The following is a 17,655-nucleotide window of genomic DNA, read 5'->3' as shown; positions in this document are numbered from 1 at the left end:
ATGGATTTGTCTGTAATCACTTCACTGACTAGTCCATTATTATCATTAATATTATTGTTATTGTTATTATTATTATCATCATCATCATCATTACCAATGCTACTGCCATTACTTCCAATCCAGCACTGAAGGCTACGGCAACTACTATTATTATTGTTATTATTACTATTATTTGTTATTTATTATTAATATTATTATTGTTGCTGCATTAAATTGTATTGATATTTATTTATCAATGAGCGCAGCCACCTCCAGTTTTCTTCCTCCCCCCCTCTTTTTTCCACCTGTAGTGAACAGCACATTCTAAGGCCCAGTTTATGGCCGGGCCCCTCTCTGTCCATAACAGTGGACAAAGTTTTGCTACATTTTGATTGGATCTTGGTGGACTAACACAAACAAACTGTCCAACGCCATCAGATAAAGATGTAAGGACAACATCCAGACCTCTCTTAGAGGGTAAGAAGAAGACCTCTTGTACCAAGCCTGGGAAGGACAGGACTTCTCATTGGTCCACAGGCAGTTACTGCCCTTCACCCATCTAGACATTACTTCCTAAGGTTGGCCAGAGACTGCCATAAAAATTCCTTGGGACCTTAGCAGCAATGGGAAACAAAGAGATCACAAAGATCCATCCGAATCCATTCAAAACTATGTTTGAAAACCTTAGAACTGATGAAACTACACATCCATTTCACACTTATTCACAGAAATAAGTATTCTCAGTGACAGCCATTTGTAGTGCAACATCTGATACAAATACAGCTGTTAATGTACAATTGAATGACAGTTCAATCTTTTTCCATCATGTTTAGTCTCTATTTGTTTAGAATATTGCCAAAGGTATTCTGGTGGTGGTTTGGAAAGTGAGAAATGCATTGGTAAACTTTAAAGACACTGTAAAGACTTCCAACTTTGTGCTTTATGCAAATGAGCTCCACAGGGGAGAGAAGGGTGGGCCACACTGCGTGTCCCCTCTGATGCCAGCAGCCAATCACAGCACTCGAATTGAGAAGCGCCAAAATGCAATCTCCTCCTCATCAGAAAGGGATAAAGGTACCCTTTCTACCGACACTCCTTGTTCTGAGTCTGCCCTTGAAAGGGGGAAGACGTAACAGATATAGCATTCTGAGTCTGCCCTTCAAACAGGGAAAGACATAACAGATATTGTTCTGAGTCTGTCCTGCACGAGGATAGACACAACAGATACACCGTTCTGAGCCTCTGGTCCATTCAGAAGAGACAACAACAGATCCCGTGATCTGAGCCTACAGCTTGTGAGGAAAGAGACATCAACAAACGCTACGTTCAGAGTTTCCGTCCAGCGAGACAGTAACGACATCTGCAACAAGGTTAAGCTCAGGAGAGCAAACCTTCACTTCAAGGTACCTTTGTCTGCATGTTCCAGATTGTTAAGGACCTTCTGCACCTACACCAGGGCCTCATCTGCGTGTTCCAGATTTTAGGACTCTTTGGTGCTCCAGGAGATCAGCATCCCACAGAGCTTCGTGTTCAAGACTGTTGAAACAGATTCTGGCTCCTCTCCCCAATGCATTGTCACCCAGCACAACCAGTGGAAGACGTCACCGTCATCGGACTCAACCAAGTGGAACGTAAACATCACTTAACCAAACCTCTTTCCAGTGACCTTGGCATTGTTGTATTTTATCAGGATATAATTTCCTAATTTCCATTAGATGTAATATAGCTGATGTTAGTTAATAACAAATAATCTTTTGTTTATTGGTTCGTTGCATAATAAGGTTTTCCACCTTATTATTTTTAGAGAAACAGTTTATCTTTCCATAAGATAACGTAACTCTTTATAGCCACACTCAACTTAATCACTTGTATTCTATGTATCTTATGCACTTTATTCCTTTATCATTCATGGTATTCATTTAGTAGTTGTGTTAGTTATTCTTGTTTATCTTTTTGTTAAAATTTATTTTATTAAATTTGTGTCTGCCTTGTGCTGATAATATAGAAAAGGTTCTACAAGTTAGCAATTTCACCAATCTTTCAGATAAATCAGCTGACCACTTTAAATTAATTCTAAATTAATGAAAGCCCCAGTTGGGAGTGTTCTCATACTGCCCAGGTAAAAGACCTTGACTGGTGCCCTGAACTAGGGAAAGGGGGGGAAGTGGTCATCTGACCACACCTTAAGAAACGTGTGATCCAAAATCACAACGTCAGCGGTGACGTATCAATCCCTATTTTACTTTGTGTCCTTTGATGGACAAAGTAAAAATCACTACACTCCCCACAACAATACGAGGAAAGCTAAACAGTAATTACTAATACAATTCATGAAACTGACTGAACTGATCTCTGTACCTGTACCTGCTGAAACTACTACAACCATATATCTATAGCCATTCTTCGTCTCTCTCTTCCTGTCTTCTTCTGTATTTGTATATGTATATAACTGTCACTGCTTTTTTTCTCTTTTGTAACTGTCTTTTTGCTTAATAAAAAAAATAAAAAATAAAAAACACATCAAACTCACAGTTCAGTCTTTTGAAATTGTAGGTTTTGCTTGTCAAGTTACTTTACTACAGAGCAAACAGGAAGGCTGCCCATCTCGCTCATTAACAGCAAACTGATTATTCCATTCTTCTTACCTTTACTGTGTTCCTTCATTATATGTTCCACATTTAGCTTTTCTCCTCGAACAACAAATTTGACCATTTTGAGCCCTAAATTTACAAAAATAATGGCTAGGTTTGAATTTGAATCCTACTGTTTGATTTCTGCCAAAGCGCACGCTTGTAAGTGTTTGTTAACTGAGTGATTGCGTCATTACATTGCCTGATGTCTGAAAATAATAAATGCTCACCAAAGTGATTTTATATGATAAAGCATTATAGCTCACTTAAATTTGTTTAATTCACTTTAAAGATGCCCTAGATTGTTTTTTTACAAGATGTAATATAAGTCCTAGATGTCCCCTGAATGTGTCTGTGAAGTTTCAGCTCAAAATACCCCATAGATTTTTTTTAATTAATTTTTTTAACTGCCTATTTTGGGGCATCATTAACTATGCACTGATTTTTTCAGCACGGCCCCTTTAAGAGATGCGCTTCCTCTGCCCCACGAGCTCTCGACTATAATACAGTGCATTTACAAAGTTCACACAGCTAATATAACCCTCAAATGGATCTTTACAAGATGTTCGTCATGCATGCTGTATGCATGCTTCAATTTATGTGAGTAAAGTATTTATTTAGATGGTTAAGTTTGATTCTGTGTGAGTTTGAGGCTATGCTCTGTGGCTAAAGCTAACATTACACACTGTTGGAGAGATTTATAAAGAATGAAGTAGTGTTTATGAATTATACAGACTGCACGTGTTTAAAAATGAAAATAGAGACTCGTCTCCGTGAATACAGTAAGAAACGATGGTAACTTTAACCACATATTAGTTTAACAGTATATTAGCAACATGCTAATGAAACATTTAGAAAGACAATTTACAAATATCACTAAAAATATCATAATATCATGTATCATGTCAGTTATTATTGCTCCATCTGCCATTTTTCGCTGTTGTTCTTGCTTGCTTACCTTGTCTGTGCACAGATCCAGCCGTTAATACTGCCTTTCCTTGTCTAATGCGTCGAATGGGCTGGCATTATGCAAATATTGGGGTCATACAGATTAATGGTCCCGACTGTTACGTAACAGTCGGTGTTATGTTGAGATCCGAGTGTTTTCCGGAAGTCTTTTAAACAAATAAGATTTACATAAGGAGGAGGAAACAATGGGGTTTGAAACTCAATGTATGTCTTTTCCATGTAATGAACTCTTGTTATTCAACTATGCCGAGATAAATTCAAATTCTGATTCTAGGGCACCTTTAAATTTAAAAACAAAAATAAATTGTAATGCTATAATTTATTTTTTAAATTGTGGTCAGCATATCGCGGGCCGCATTTACATTCATGACAGCCCATTCACAACTGAGACATTGTAACACTAACGAGTCACATGACACCGGGAGAGAAAATGGCTAATTGGGCCCAATTTGGACATTTTCTCTTAGGGGTGTACTCACTTTTGTTGCCAGTGGTTTAGACATTAATTGCTGTGTGTTGAGTTATTTTGAGGGGACATCAAATTTACACTGTTATTCAAGCTGTACACTCACTACTTTATATTGTAGCAAAGTGTAATTTCTCCAGTGTTGTCATATGAAAAGATATAATAAAATATTTACAAAAATGTGAGGGGTGAACTCACTTCTGTAAGATACTGTATATCCTATGTATCATGTGTGTTTTATACAGGGAGTGCAGAATTATTAGGCAAGTTGATTTTCTGATCATATTTTTTTTCCAAGCACATTTTACCAATTCCAATCCACATCAATCTTAACTACTATTAATATTGTTTTTAATCATTTATAAGTGATATATAATTGTTCATGAAGGCTGGAAATGAAAAATGCCCTATATTCAGGTGTGCAGAATTATTAGGCAGGGTTTCTTTTACAGATAAAATGAGCCAAAAAAAGAGATTTAACTCAGACATAAAAGTCAAAAATTATTAAATACTCATGAGAAGGAAGCAATACTAATGTAATACTAGAAATTGCAAAGGTAAAGCATGACCATTGGACAGTGAAATGCTCATTGGGTCAGCTGGGTCATACAAAAAAAGCTGGAGAAGAAAAGACACGTTAACTGCAAAATAATTAAGAATTAAGGTGAAGAATTAAGTGTGAAACCATCAGGAACCCTTTAGTCTCCAGCGCCACCATTTCCCAGTACTGAAACCTACCTGGAGTCTTCAGAAGTGTGAGGTGTCAGGATCTCAGAGACTTAGGTTAGGTGAAGAATCCTAAAAAGCGACCTGCTCTTAAGAATCACAAGCTGAAGTGTTATAAAGTACATGAAGACTGGGTTTTTATAGGCCTTATAGACAGACAGCTTGAGAGTGACTCCTGAAGGACCAGCACCACATCCTCTTGTACCACTGTTTGAAGAATTTATCTTCCAGAATCTTTTTTGGAAAGTTTTGGAAGATCATTTAGTCCATCTCTGCAAGATGGACATTTCAGGATAAGAGATGGACTAAAAGTGAACTCCCACACCTTACTACCAGATTCTGGAAGATAAATTCTTCAAACAGTGGTACAAGAGGATGTGGTGCTGGTCCTTCAGGAGTCACTCTCAAGCTGTCTGTCTATAAGGCCTATAAAAACCCAGTCTTCATGTACTTTATAACACTTCAGCTTGTGATTCTTATTAAGAGCAGGTCACTTTTTAGGATTCTTCACCTAACCTAAGTCTCTGAGATCCTGACACCTCACACTTCTGAAGACTCCAGGTAGGTTTCAGTACTGGGAAATGGTGGCGCTGGAGACTAAAGGGTTCCTGATGGTTTCACACTTAATTCTTCACCTTAATTCTTAATTATTTTGCAGTTAACGTGTCTTTTCTTCTCCAGCTGTTTTTGTATGACCCAGCTGACCCAATGAGCATTTCACTGTCCAATGGTCATGCTTTAACTTTGCAATTTCTAGTATTACATTAGTATTGCGTCCTTCTCATGAGTATTTAATAATTTTTGACTTTTCAGTCAGAGTTAAATCTCTTTTTTGGCTCATTTTATCTGTAAAAGAAAACCTGCCTAATAATTCTGCACACCTGAATATAGGGCATTTTTCATTTCCAGCCTTCATGAACAATTATATATCACTTATAAATGATTAAAAACAATATTAATAGTAGTTATTAAGATTGATGTGGATTGGAATTGGTAAAATGTGCTTGGAAAAAAAATATGATCAGAAAATCAACTTGCCTAATAATTCTGCACTCCCTGTATAACCTGTGTAGTTTTTCCTAGATCTGAAACATTATAGCCGATTCACATGTTTTTCTACCTCCATTAGAGGATTTAATCACCAGAATTAGCCTTAGACATATCATATGTATCATGTGTTTTTATATATAACCTGTGGAGTTCTTTCTGTGTTTTAAACACTTACAGCTAAATTCTTATGAAGCCTACCCCAATTGTGGGAAGTATACACTATTTGGTATCTGTGTGATGGGTGAATGATTTCCAGTATTTAGATGCAAAGTAGATTTGTGTAGGATGCACCACATTTTAACTATGAAAGTTGATTTCTTAAAGTGCTGACTAAAACTCTCAAAAGTTTGGGCGCAAGTGACCATGGGGACATTATGCTAATTGCATGCAAAAACAGGAGACCTTGGCGTAGGACCCGCCCAAAACCATATCTGATTGGGGGAAACACTCGGAAGGATGGGTCAGATGGACATGGTTTAAAAAAAAAAAAAAAAAAAAAAAAAAAAAAAAAAGACAAGCAGTCAGGCTTTGATTTTTGCCTTGGCTTTTCCTTTGATTCGTGCTGACTTCTACTATCGCCCTGCCTGCATGTTATACCTTTTCAAGAGCTCACTCAATACTCATTAACTCTTCTGCTTCCAGCAACTCATTGAGACGCAGAGAAACGCGTAAACCGGCAACTGACACACGAGGCTCCCTCCTGCAAAGCCAACTATCCATTCACCGTCGAGTGCTGTCCTGTCCCTCAGAACTCAATGACTGACCAGCAACTAAATCATGTAGTATTATGTTAACTCTCTCAGGTTGCAGTCAAAAACAGCATTTAATGCTAGTCATTTGGGACATTCATCCTCTGTTAACAATATCATAATTTCCTGTCATTGTGTGAATGAATGTGTGTGTGTGTTTTTTTTTTTGTTAGATTAGTTTGTGTGTATTAGAGTAGTTCAATAAAGTCTTGTTGATTTTTCACATATACAAGTGTCTTGTGCTGTGTGCCTTAAACTATTTTGTTACCTTGCTCATAATCAGTCATCACTTTATGATATTATTACCATTGGTCACGGCATAATATTCTGTCCAGAACTGGTAAAATACCCTAACCTCAACTTATCGGTGGACGAATAGTTGATAAAGCATTAAATATCAATTCTGAATCATTTTACATACTAATTCACTTATTCTTATTCACTGTAAATCACTTTTGAGTTATATTGATCCGAGTTCCCTTACATCACCATCAAGGTAATTGTATTAAAGCTTGTTCATTTCTGATTCACCTTCACCCTGCTAATTGTCACATATACCATTATATACAATATAACTGCCACCCTTAGATAAGAGCTTGTGAAGATTGTGATGTGTACCTTATCAATAACACCCAGAACTCTGTAGTGCTTCAGCTCATCAGAGTAAGTCTGCTCCGACCACGAGCCACCACAGCACTGCGAGCCCAATGCCTGAAGAGAAACCAAACAAAGATACACATGAAGGAAACACAAATATTGCACACATGCTTTTCTGTTGCCATACATATAAAAAGAACACTGTTGTCAGTTTCTGCTGGAGATGCACTGAAATAAAAATTCTTGCCCAAAACTGACATTTCTGGACTCACCTGAAGCCAAACCCAGAAATGCTAACTTTACATTAGTCTTTAAAATGTAAACATCACACATGTACACTTTTCAAAACATTTCACAAAATTAAGCCTGTAAGGTTTAAAAAAAAAAAAAAAAAAAAAAAAAAAAAAAATTCTCTAGTTTAAGCCTTTATAGTTCTTTCGCTAGGAGCACTTTACTGACATAACTGTGACTTCACTCAGCACTTACATACTGTTGTTCTCATGTTGATTTAATTGATTCTACTACTCTCATTTGTAAGTCGCTTTGGATAAAAGCGTCTGCTAAATGACTAAATGTAAATGTAAATGTAAATCCTGATTTGTTTCTCACTTTCTATAGGATCAAATATGCATGTGCAATTCATTAATGAGGTCTCAGGTTTCATTGTAAAGGTGAAAGGTCAGACACACACTGACCCTGCTTTGAGTGGAGCTTTGGCCCATGCTGTCCTTGAGCTGTGCAGAAATTAGCTCAGCACGCATCAGATATTCTGCTGTCTTTCTCTTCACAGCCTCCCTTCTGCTGGGGCTCGCCTCTCCTGAAATATGCAATAAATACACATCCAATAAACACTATGGGTGTGAACCTTTAGGATATTAAATTACTTTTATAATACTTTTATAGTATATACTTTTTAGAATACAAAAAAAAAAAAATGTATGTTAAGAATTATTAACTAAATATAGCTTAATAACATTGCAAATATAAAGTAATAAGGGCAATCAAAGAAACACATTACAAGCAATAGACAAAAAGTGCTTTCTTTATCTGTGAGTGTTTTAAGTATCTGATAGCTTTCCAGACAATGGCAGTGGAGGATTTTTCAAATTTTCTCAGCATTGATGGCGTTTATTATTTCAGCTACATGCCACAAGCGTACTTCAGAATGAACACACACAAAGCACACATGAGCATTTGAATAACTGAAATACTGACTGGAGAAACATCACATTGTCAAACAAAGTGCAAGTCTCAAACAGCGATTATCCTGTGCAATAAAGCCCACATTTCCCCCTGTATTTTGCTTCTATCATGAAACCCTTTGCAAGTTTATATATTTGTTCAGTGCTTTTGTGCATGTGTTTGTGTGTAACTGGCAGAAAGCAGAAAACACAAGTGCCATGATGCATATATGGAAAAACAATACGCTTAGAATCGTTAAATGGAGAATTGTGATGTATCAGAGAATCTGAGAATTTTTTTCTCCTACCCCTAATAAACATGCACATGTCTGGTGGTCTGCAACAAAAAATTGAGTTTGGTTCATCTGTTTGGTGCGAAAGCTGTTTTCACAGCTTATCTATGGTTGACAGTTACAAGCAAAAATGTTTTTGCTGTAAACCAGAGAGACAAATCATGAGAAAATCTGAAGTGCACAACTGGATGACACAATGTACATTGTTGACTGTACAATTACTGTCTGATCTTTTTTTTTTTTCAAACAAGATTTCTATAATTTTTGTAAATGTACCTTTTATGCAACAATAATAACATCCACAAACATATTACAATATTATTGCAGAATTTGTTAGGACATGCATTAAAAGGTACACATTCCTACTTTTAACTGAAAACAAATACTTATATAAAAATATAGCCTTTCAATATATACATAAAATACTTTAAAAATACTGTAATATTATTTTAAATTAACAACAGAGCCCGAACTTCAACATTCATTTGCTGTTTACCTTCAGATATAATAATCAGCAATAATCAGTTGTATACAAACATTTACATTTTAAATTTAAATTATTATTTTTTTTTTTAAATCAACTTTAAAAAGATATACTTATGTTTCTGTAATTTAAATGGTGGCTGTCATAAAAAAGTTCATGACATTTATTCAAACATGCATTACAAACAGGTTGAGTAAAAATGTATTGAATAAATAATACATATATTTATAAAATTGCTCTAGAGTTCCTATCTATAGCGAAGTAATGAGTGGCTTTCCTGAGGTCAAGTCAAGTCACCTTTATTTATATAGCACTTTTTACAATGCAGATTGTGTCAAAGCAGCTTTACACTGATAACTGGAATATAATTTTAGCTGCACACCAGGTGTCATGGTGTCATTGTCCATCTTAAGTAAATTCAGTATTGATTCATTTGGTTGTAAGAATCAATAGTTATTAATTTAGTTAATTTATCTATATCAGCACTGGAGTGAACAGTGATGTCATCATCCAGCTCAGTTCAGTTCACATATGTAAGACTGATGCCAGAGTGCCTGGACCAAGAAAGGGCTACTCTTTGAGAAAACAAAGGAAATTAACATTTGAACTCTCTCTTGCAAAATAGCATCCCCACCTGAGACGCAATCACACTGAGTCAATCACACCTCAGTATTTGCCTTAATCTACATTTCACTCCCTTCACCCTCTTCCCCCATCTCTTCTCTCTACATACAGAAATGACCTAGAATTCACCCAAAATCTATCAGGTTTAATGTGAACAACTCTGGGACTCTGTATTCAGATGGAGCCCACATTGCTGAGTGTCTAGTGTAATGTCAAGTGTCCCCAACTAAGCAAGCCAAAGGCGACAACGGCAAGGAACCCAAACTCCAACAGGTGACATCAGGTGGCAAACAGGTGTTTTGGTGTTCTGAGGTAAATAGCATTACGTGACATGTTCACTAGCTGTTTTATTGACATTGATTACACTACGCATTTCAGTAAGCTGCATTTTTCAACATACCTTCTGGTGTTCATTCTTGTTGATTTTGTGCTATAATAAGCAGTAATGATTATTGGTTTATGTGTTGGCACTTGAACTTATGCAGCTTTAGTGATTTTTCATGCCACATTTGGATGGTAGGCACAATACAACTAATGTTTAATGAAGATTAGTATTTACTATGTTTGTAAAATCATTACCTTCATCTGGGCATGAATCTCTGGATGCTGATCCCTCAGGTGCTGAAACAATTTTTGTTTTGCTGACACTTTTGGAGATTTGCAAAACTGCATGGTTTTCTAATTGGACAACTATCTTCAACCACTCCTGAATCATTTTTAGATAGCCAACATGCTCACAAATAGTTTTTCATTTATTTCTTTGGTGTACACGTTCAGGCGATTGCATTGTTCCACCAGGTTTTCATTTAGGCAGATTCACATGTGCTGAAAGTTCACACTATGCACGTACCACGTTTTACCTACACCATCCCCTAGTCAACTCAGCTACTATAGTAACAGCCACACAGAGCAGAGAGGGAACAGCACACGGGGGACACAAATAGTTGATCCCAGTCTGAAAGACAAATTTTTTTAATACATTTTTTTTCTGGTTTAACCATAGCTTCTAAATTCATATGCTTTAATAAAAAGCTGCCACTAGTACTTGCAGTGTGTAACATTTTTGGCAGAAACCTAAGGGTTTTAAACCGTTTTCTCTTAATCCCTCAAACGCTGCATGGAAAAGCGAGTTTGCATTTCCATGATGTTTTAGAATGCTGCTTTCTGCATAAACCCTGGAATGAGCCAAAGCAAGCACACACACCCAATAGAAGACAATTGCAGCTTTGCATGTTGAAACACATGCATTTAATGACATACCTTGTACACCCTGCAGCAGAAGATCCACACCTCTACGATAGTAGGAAAATGCCACTGCAAATTCCTGCTCTACCTCTTTCTGGACAGCTAGAGCGATCAGCTCACTGGCCTTTTCCAGGTAGTCCTCCTTCTCTGTGGAGTTCCTGAGACTGGAGGCAAAGCTCAAATTCCCACTGGTATGACTGGACTCTACTCCCACCCAGCTTGGGGACGTCACTGGCTGTGGGATGGGAGACGAGTTGCTTTGTGTTGCTGAGTACTTGATGCTGCCTGATGCCATTCCATCACCCACAGCAGCCAGAGAGTCTCCATCAACCTCAAGAGAATTCAGCTCACTGTAACCACTGCCACCTGCATTAAAGACACAAATCTAGCATGAACTACACGACTGGATATAATGCAAATAAATTATTTGGTACAAACCCAATTACCATTAGTAATTTAGTAATTTGTAAGTAATTAGCAAGACTTTAAAATGTATACAATGTTTAATATGGAGCCAATGCAGTGTTGACAGAACTGGGCTAATATGGTCATACTTCCAGGGGGGTATTCCAGAAAACAGGTTATGTGACATACCTGGGTATCTTTAAGAGTAAGTAAGCAGATAACCTCAACTTTCGGTTCCAAAAACAGAGGTAACTTTTAGGCTACTATGTAAGTAGCCATAGCAACTTGCTCTCTGAACATAACCTGCTCCGGAGCAGGTTATGTTCAAGGGTTAATTAGTTTAAGAGGAATTCAGATGCATATTATATTATCAATATGGTTATATTAATGTATCTAAATTTGTTATATAGTTACAGTTATATACACAATGTTATATTATACAATATATAACTGTTTATTCAATTCTAATATATCAATGTATTTTATTGACATCTCACACATGGATCTGCTTTTTATCCTTTATAACAGGACATTTTCTATGCTATAATTTTTATAATAAAATACATAACATATGTGATATCTTATTAAATAATTAGCATCAAACAATATTAAGAATAAAAAATGATTGCATAACCACCCAATAGGTGGTGATGTGCACCAAGTAGGTTATGTAAATCACCATTAAACAAAAGAAGAAGAATGAAGTAGAATGCTGCGCTTTTTCTTAGCGTCTGTTTCCATGGTGAATCATCAATTCGTCGCTCTCTTGAGAATGTCTTGTGTGTTAACCGTGAACATACTCTGGGTTGGCTGAACTTACTCCCGGACGCATTTTTGGAACCAGCATACCTTGAGTAAGCAAGGTTTGGGTTAATCAACCGAGAGTTCAGGGTATATGTGACAGTAAGTTAACCCTGCTTTCTGGAATACACCCCTGGTTCTAGTAAGAACTCTAGCTGCTGCATTTTTGACCAGCTGGAGTTTGTTTATTGTTCGTGCAGGGCAACCACCCAGCAAAGCATTACAATAATCTAGCCTTGAGGTCATGAACGCAAGAATTAACTGTTCTGCATTTGCCATTGATAGCATATGTCGTAATTTAGTTATATTTTTACGATTGAAGAACGCAGTTTTACAGATGCTAGAAACGTGGCTTTCAAATGAAAGATTGGTATCAAAGAGCACACAGAGCTTCCTAACTGACAATGAAGACTTAACAGAGCAGCCACCAAGTGTTAGAGAGTATTCTAGGTTATTACGTGCGTAGGTTTTTGATCCAATAATTAGAATCTCTATTTTTTCAGAATTAAGTAGTAGGAAAATCACCCAAAATGAGCTAATCACCCAATTTTTTATATCAGCTTTACAAACTGATAAGTCAGATAGGTATGATTTTAACCATGCCAATGCAATTCCACTAATGCCAACATAATTTTTGAGTCTATTCAAAAGGATGTTGTGGTCGACAGTGTCAAATGCAGCACTAAGATCCAGTAACACTAATAGAGAAAAACTACCACAATCCGATGAAAAAAGCAAATCATTCACACGAGGGCGAGTAATTAATGACTGTTACATGTCATGTCTCTGTCTGCCCCTGTGACCTAGTTTCCCCGTTCTGTTAATTAGTTCATTTGATTCACCTGTGCCTTGTTAATTATCCTGTCACCTAGTTTAGTTCCTTTGTTAATCCCTTGTATATATACCCTGTGTTTCTAGTCTTGTGTTGTCCGGTATCGTTTGTGTTAAGTTGGTGTATGTTCCTTTGGATTCCTGTTTCTCCACAAGTAAAGACTTATATTCACTTTATCTCCTCGTCGTGTGCTTTGTATACCAGCAACAGGATTTTCATTTTTTTTTTTTCAACTAACCCTATTAACTAACCCAACTAACAAATAAGCCGACAATTTGAGTGGCCATGTAAACGTGTTAAAATGTTTTATCAGTGTAAGATTATAAATGGCTTAAGCATAAACCGATCGACACAGCTAGATTTTTGCCCATTACTTCGATTTCGCCCAGCATGTAAACACAACCTGCATTCTGTCAGCTTATTGAAGTGCACACGTGTGATATGTGACAGGAAAGCGTCCTTATATGGGAGATTTAAGTGTGTCCAGCAAGTGTTTTGTGGTAGGGGAGAAACTCCCACTTCTCCTTGACCCAAGAAATATAAAAAATGTGTTCTTATCTTGTGCAGCCAAAGGACAAGAGGTACAGTTGTAGAAACTTCAAATATGGGGGGAGAATGTGTCTGACATTTTGAAATACTCTGGGGTTATTAATGCTTTATTTAAAGGGGACCTTTTATGAAAAAAATAACTTTTACATGGTGTTTTACATGTGTGTTGGTGTGTTGGAAATGTGTACACACAACCACCCAATAATGATAAATATCCACACACTACTTTTTTTAATCTCCATAAATCATAAGTAGTATCTCAGAACAAGCCGTTTGCAGATACTACCTTTCGTGATGTCACAAAATGCCTAGCCCCTGCCCACGACTGTTGACAGACTGACGTATTAGCAAAGACCCCGCCCTGAGTGAGTTGTACACTGTCTACCATTTTCTCCAGGCCAAAGCAGCTGTAGCGACAAGAATGTCTCGTAAGCAACTCAGGTGTTTTGTTGTTGGATGTAAGAGTGAACATAAAAGTCTTAATTTACTCCCGACATCTGAGCCGCTAAAGACGCAGTGAATTAGTTTTATTTTTGAAGAGAATACACCCCCATAAACCTAAATTTGTTAATGTCTACGCAAATGATTTTACACCAGACTGCTTTGTACAAAGGGACAATACAAAACACAGATTTTGCTAAAAAGTTGTTACTCGAGGAGGGATCAGTACAAACTGTTCGTGATCCAGCTTATAGTCTTCGGAGCGATACTGGTTATGGCAGTATTTAAAGGAAGAGCACGCACTTTATTACAGCTCATGGAAAGCACTCCCCGAAAAGGCATAAGGTCTGTATAGATTTGTTTACGGTTAGTTATAATGAGTGTTTCTGTGTAATTTGCTGTGTATGTTGATGATAATGCAAGGGAGAGAGTTTATGGATAAGACTTTAAATGTGCATTTCTTTTACAGCGTTTTATTCAGCTACAGTGATTTTCTGGAGTGGAAACAGTAAGGGTTAAATGGATCGTACACATTGGGACCCACAGTTTGGCACGCATGTGATTCGCGGATTAATTTAAAGTTTAACCGCCATAGACTTAAAGTTTATAATTGGCACGTGCGTTGTCTTGCTAGTTTACAAATTCAATAGTTTTATACCATTCCAGCGCTAGAATAGGCAAAAGAGAATTTAATTCATTACTTGTCTCGTGTGCTGTTATCTGTGCGCACAGAGGGGAGTCGCATTTCAGATAGCGCACAATCTCCGAATTGATTTCTCTTTCACGTCTCCTTGCACCCGGATGGACACATATTCATAATAAAATAAAATAAAAAAGTCTCTGCAAGTGTTATCGTGAACACAGTCGGTTATGTCTCAAAAGAAAAAGAACAAGAGAAGGATATATATATATATATATATTTTAAAGTGACAGCGGCCTATAAATACCTGCTGTTGTCTATATGTCATGAATGTTAAACTACAAAACACAGCTTTAACAAAGATTAATCTATATTAAATTTATAATGTGAACAGTGTTATTTTACATTTAATTATTAATGCATAATACAGTTAGACCTCTTTTTATTTGTAACTTTGTTAGGCTATATTGTACATATCTATGCTTGTAATTCATGTATTTGTTTTTTACTTATTGTTTACTTGCCTTTAATAATGTTTAAACTTTATTAGTTAGGCTAGTAGTTTTTGATGTGGTATCAGAGTACTTAAAGTGGGCTTTAAGTATTAAATGGAAAGCAAAGTTACCCCCCACCCCCAAAATATTTTTTTCTTGCTGATCCGAAAAATTATCCGATCTGTGACTCAAAAACCATAATACGATGCGAACCGTGAGTTCCCTTTCAATAGTTGTCTCGTACTGCGTATGGGGAAAAGCTCGATGCTGAAGCCTTTTTCAATAGTGCAGTGTAACTGCACGGCCATTGGTTCAAACTTGAAAACGTTTTGAACCAATGACGGCGCGGCGTAGCTGTGCGAGCCTATGGTGATGAAGTGCGCCAAAAAGCCCGCCAAAATGGGCGGGGCTTATGGCTATATCCTTCCCTGAGAATGGTACTCCTCTGCTAGTACTTGGAGATTTCAACATCCATCTAGACAAACCTCAGGCTGCTGACTTCCACACTCTACTTGCCTCATTCGATCTCAAGCGAGTGGCCACTTCAGCTACCCACAAATCAGGTAACCAATTGGACCTCATCTACACATGCTGTGGCTCCACCGACAATGCACTGGTTACTCCACTACACACCTCAGACCACTTTATCATCACTTTTAATCTCAACCTGACCCCTAACTCAAGACACACTCCATCACATGTTACTTTTCGGTGAAACCTACGGTCTCTCTCACCATCTCAACTATCTTCTTTGGTCTCATCCACACTTCCTCCCCCTAACCAGTTCTCATCACTGGACACTAACAATGCTACTGACACTCTTTGCACCACTCTAACATCTTGCTTAGATGACTTCTGCCCCCTTTTAACCAGACTAGCCCGTGCCACCCCCTCTGCCCCCTGGCTTTCTGATGCTCTTCATGAGCATCGGTCGAGACTCAGGGCTGCAGAGAGGAAGTGGCGCAAATCTAAAGATCCTACTGACCTTAGCTTATATCACTCCTTTCTTCTTTCTCTACTGATGTCTCCAATGCTAAAACCACATACTATCACACTAAAATTAACAATTCGACTGATTCCCGCACACTTTTCAAAACCTTTTCTTCTATTCTTTGCCCTCCTCCCCTCACTCCCACATCAGCTCTTACAGCTGATGACTTTGCCACATTCTTCACACATAAAATAACCACCATCAGCGGCCAATTCCCCACACCACACACGGACAATAACATCTTAACGGAAAACACACAAACCCTCTCCTCCTTCTCCATGCTCTCAGAGGCAGATGTTTCATAATTCATCCTCTCCAATCACCCTACTACCTGTCCCCTAGACCCCATCCCCACTCCTCTTCTTCAGGCCATCTCCTCCTCAATTCTACCTGCACTCACTCACATAATCAATTCTTCCCTTCACACTGGAACATTTCCCACAGCTTTTAAGCAGGCTAGGATTACCCCACTGCTTAAAAAACCCACTCTGAATCCAGCACTTTTAGAAAACTACAGACCAGTATCCCTTCTTCCTTTCATTGCAAAGACACTGGAGAGAGTTGTCTTCAACCAACTGTCTACTTATCTCACACAGAACAACCTCCTTGATGACCACCAGTCTGGTTTCAAGAGTGGCCACTCAACTGAGACTGCCTTGCTCTCAGTCACTGAAGCCCTGAGACTGGCACAAGTGACTTCAAAATCATCAGTACTCATCTTGCTGGATCTGTCTGTTGCTTTTGACACCGTTAACCACCAGATCGTCCTGTCAACACTCAAGTCGAAGGGCATCTCGGGAACTGCACTCCAGTGGTTCAAGTCTTACCTCTCAGGTAGGTCCTTCAGGGTATCTTGGAGAGGTGAGGTGTCCAAGTCACATCATCTTGCTACTGGGGTACCTCAGGGCTCAGTGCTTGGACCACTTCTCTTCTCCATCTACATGTCATCACTAGGATCTGTCATTCAGGATCATGGTTTCTCCTATCACAGTTATGCTGATGACACACAACTCTACCTCTCATTCCAACCAGATGATCCAACGGTTGCTGGTCGTATTGCAGGTTGCCTGACAGCCATTTCTGCCTAGATGAAGGAATACCACCTTCAACTCAACCTTGCAAAAACGGAACTGCTGGTGGTCGGTGCCAACCCAACACTTCGTCATAACCTTTCAATTCAACTTGGGTCGTCAACCATTACTCCCTCCAGGACAGCCAGGAACCTTGGAGTGGTGATGGATGATTGTTTAAGCTTCACAGATCATGTTGCTACAACGACCCGGTCCTGCAGATTTGCCTTGTACAACATCAGGAAGATTAGACCCTTCCTATCGGAGCATTCCACACAAATTCTTGTCCAAGCTCTTGTTCTATCCAGACTGGACTATTGTAATGCTCTTTTGGCTGGACTTCCAGCATGCACTGTCAAGCCTTTTCAACTGATCCAGAATGCTGCAGCAAGACTGGTCTTCAACGAGCCGAAGAGAGCACACATCACTCCTCTCTTCA

General features: G+C 38.1%; 1 protein-coding gene across 3 annotated transcripts in view; it reads right to left on the bottom strand.

Moving 5' to 3' along the window:
* Window positions 1-17,655, bottom strand: part of rps6kc1 (ribosomal protein S6 kinase polypeptide 1) — an 87,573-nt gene that overhangs the window by 39,823 nt on the left and 30,095 nt on the right. For all 3 annotated transcript variants that reach the window (XR_010894998.1, XM_067384698.1, XM_067384699.1), the window contains exons 7-9: window positions 11,009-11,359; window positions 7,862-7,983; window positions 7,188-7,280 (exon numbers count right to left, since the gene is read on the bottom strand). Coding sequence is in view for 2 of the 3 variants with exons in the window: in XM_067384698.1 (XP_067240799.1) it covers window positions 7,188-7,280; window positions 7,862-7,983; window positions 11,009-11,359 (566 nt within the window). In the remaining variant the exon portion in view is untranslated. The remainder of the gene's footprint in view (window positions 1-7,187; window positions 7,281-7,861; window positions 7,984-11,008; window positions 11,360-17,655) is intronic.

The sequence above is a fragment of the Chanodichthys erythropterus genome, chromosome 4, assembly GCF_024489055.1.
Source record: "Chanodichthys erythropterus isolate Z2021 chromosome 4, ASM2448905v1, whole genome shotgun sequence".
NCBI classification, from domain to species: Eukaryota; Metazoa; Chordata; class Actinopteri; order Cypriniformes; family Xenocyprididae; genus Chanodichthys; species Chanodichthys erythropterus.
Note: the sequence above shows the minus strand (reverse complement) of the source record. Positions and strands in the feature narration are given on the sequence as shown.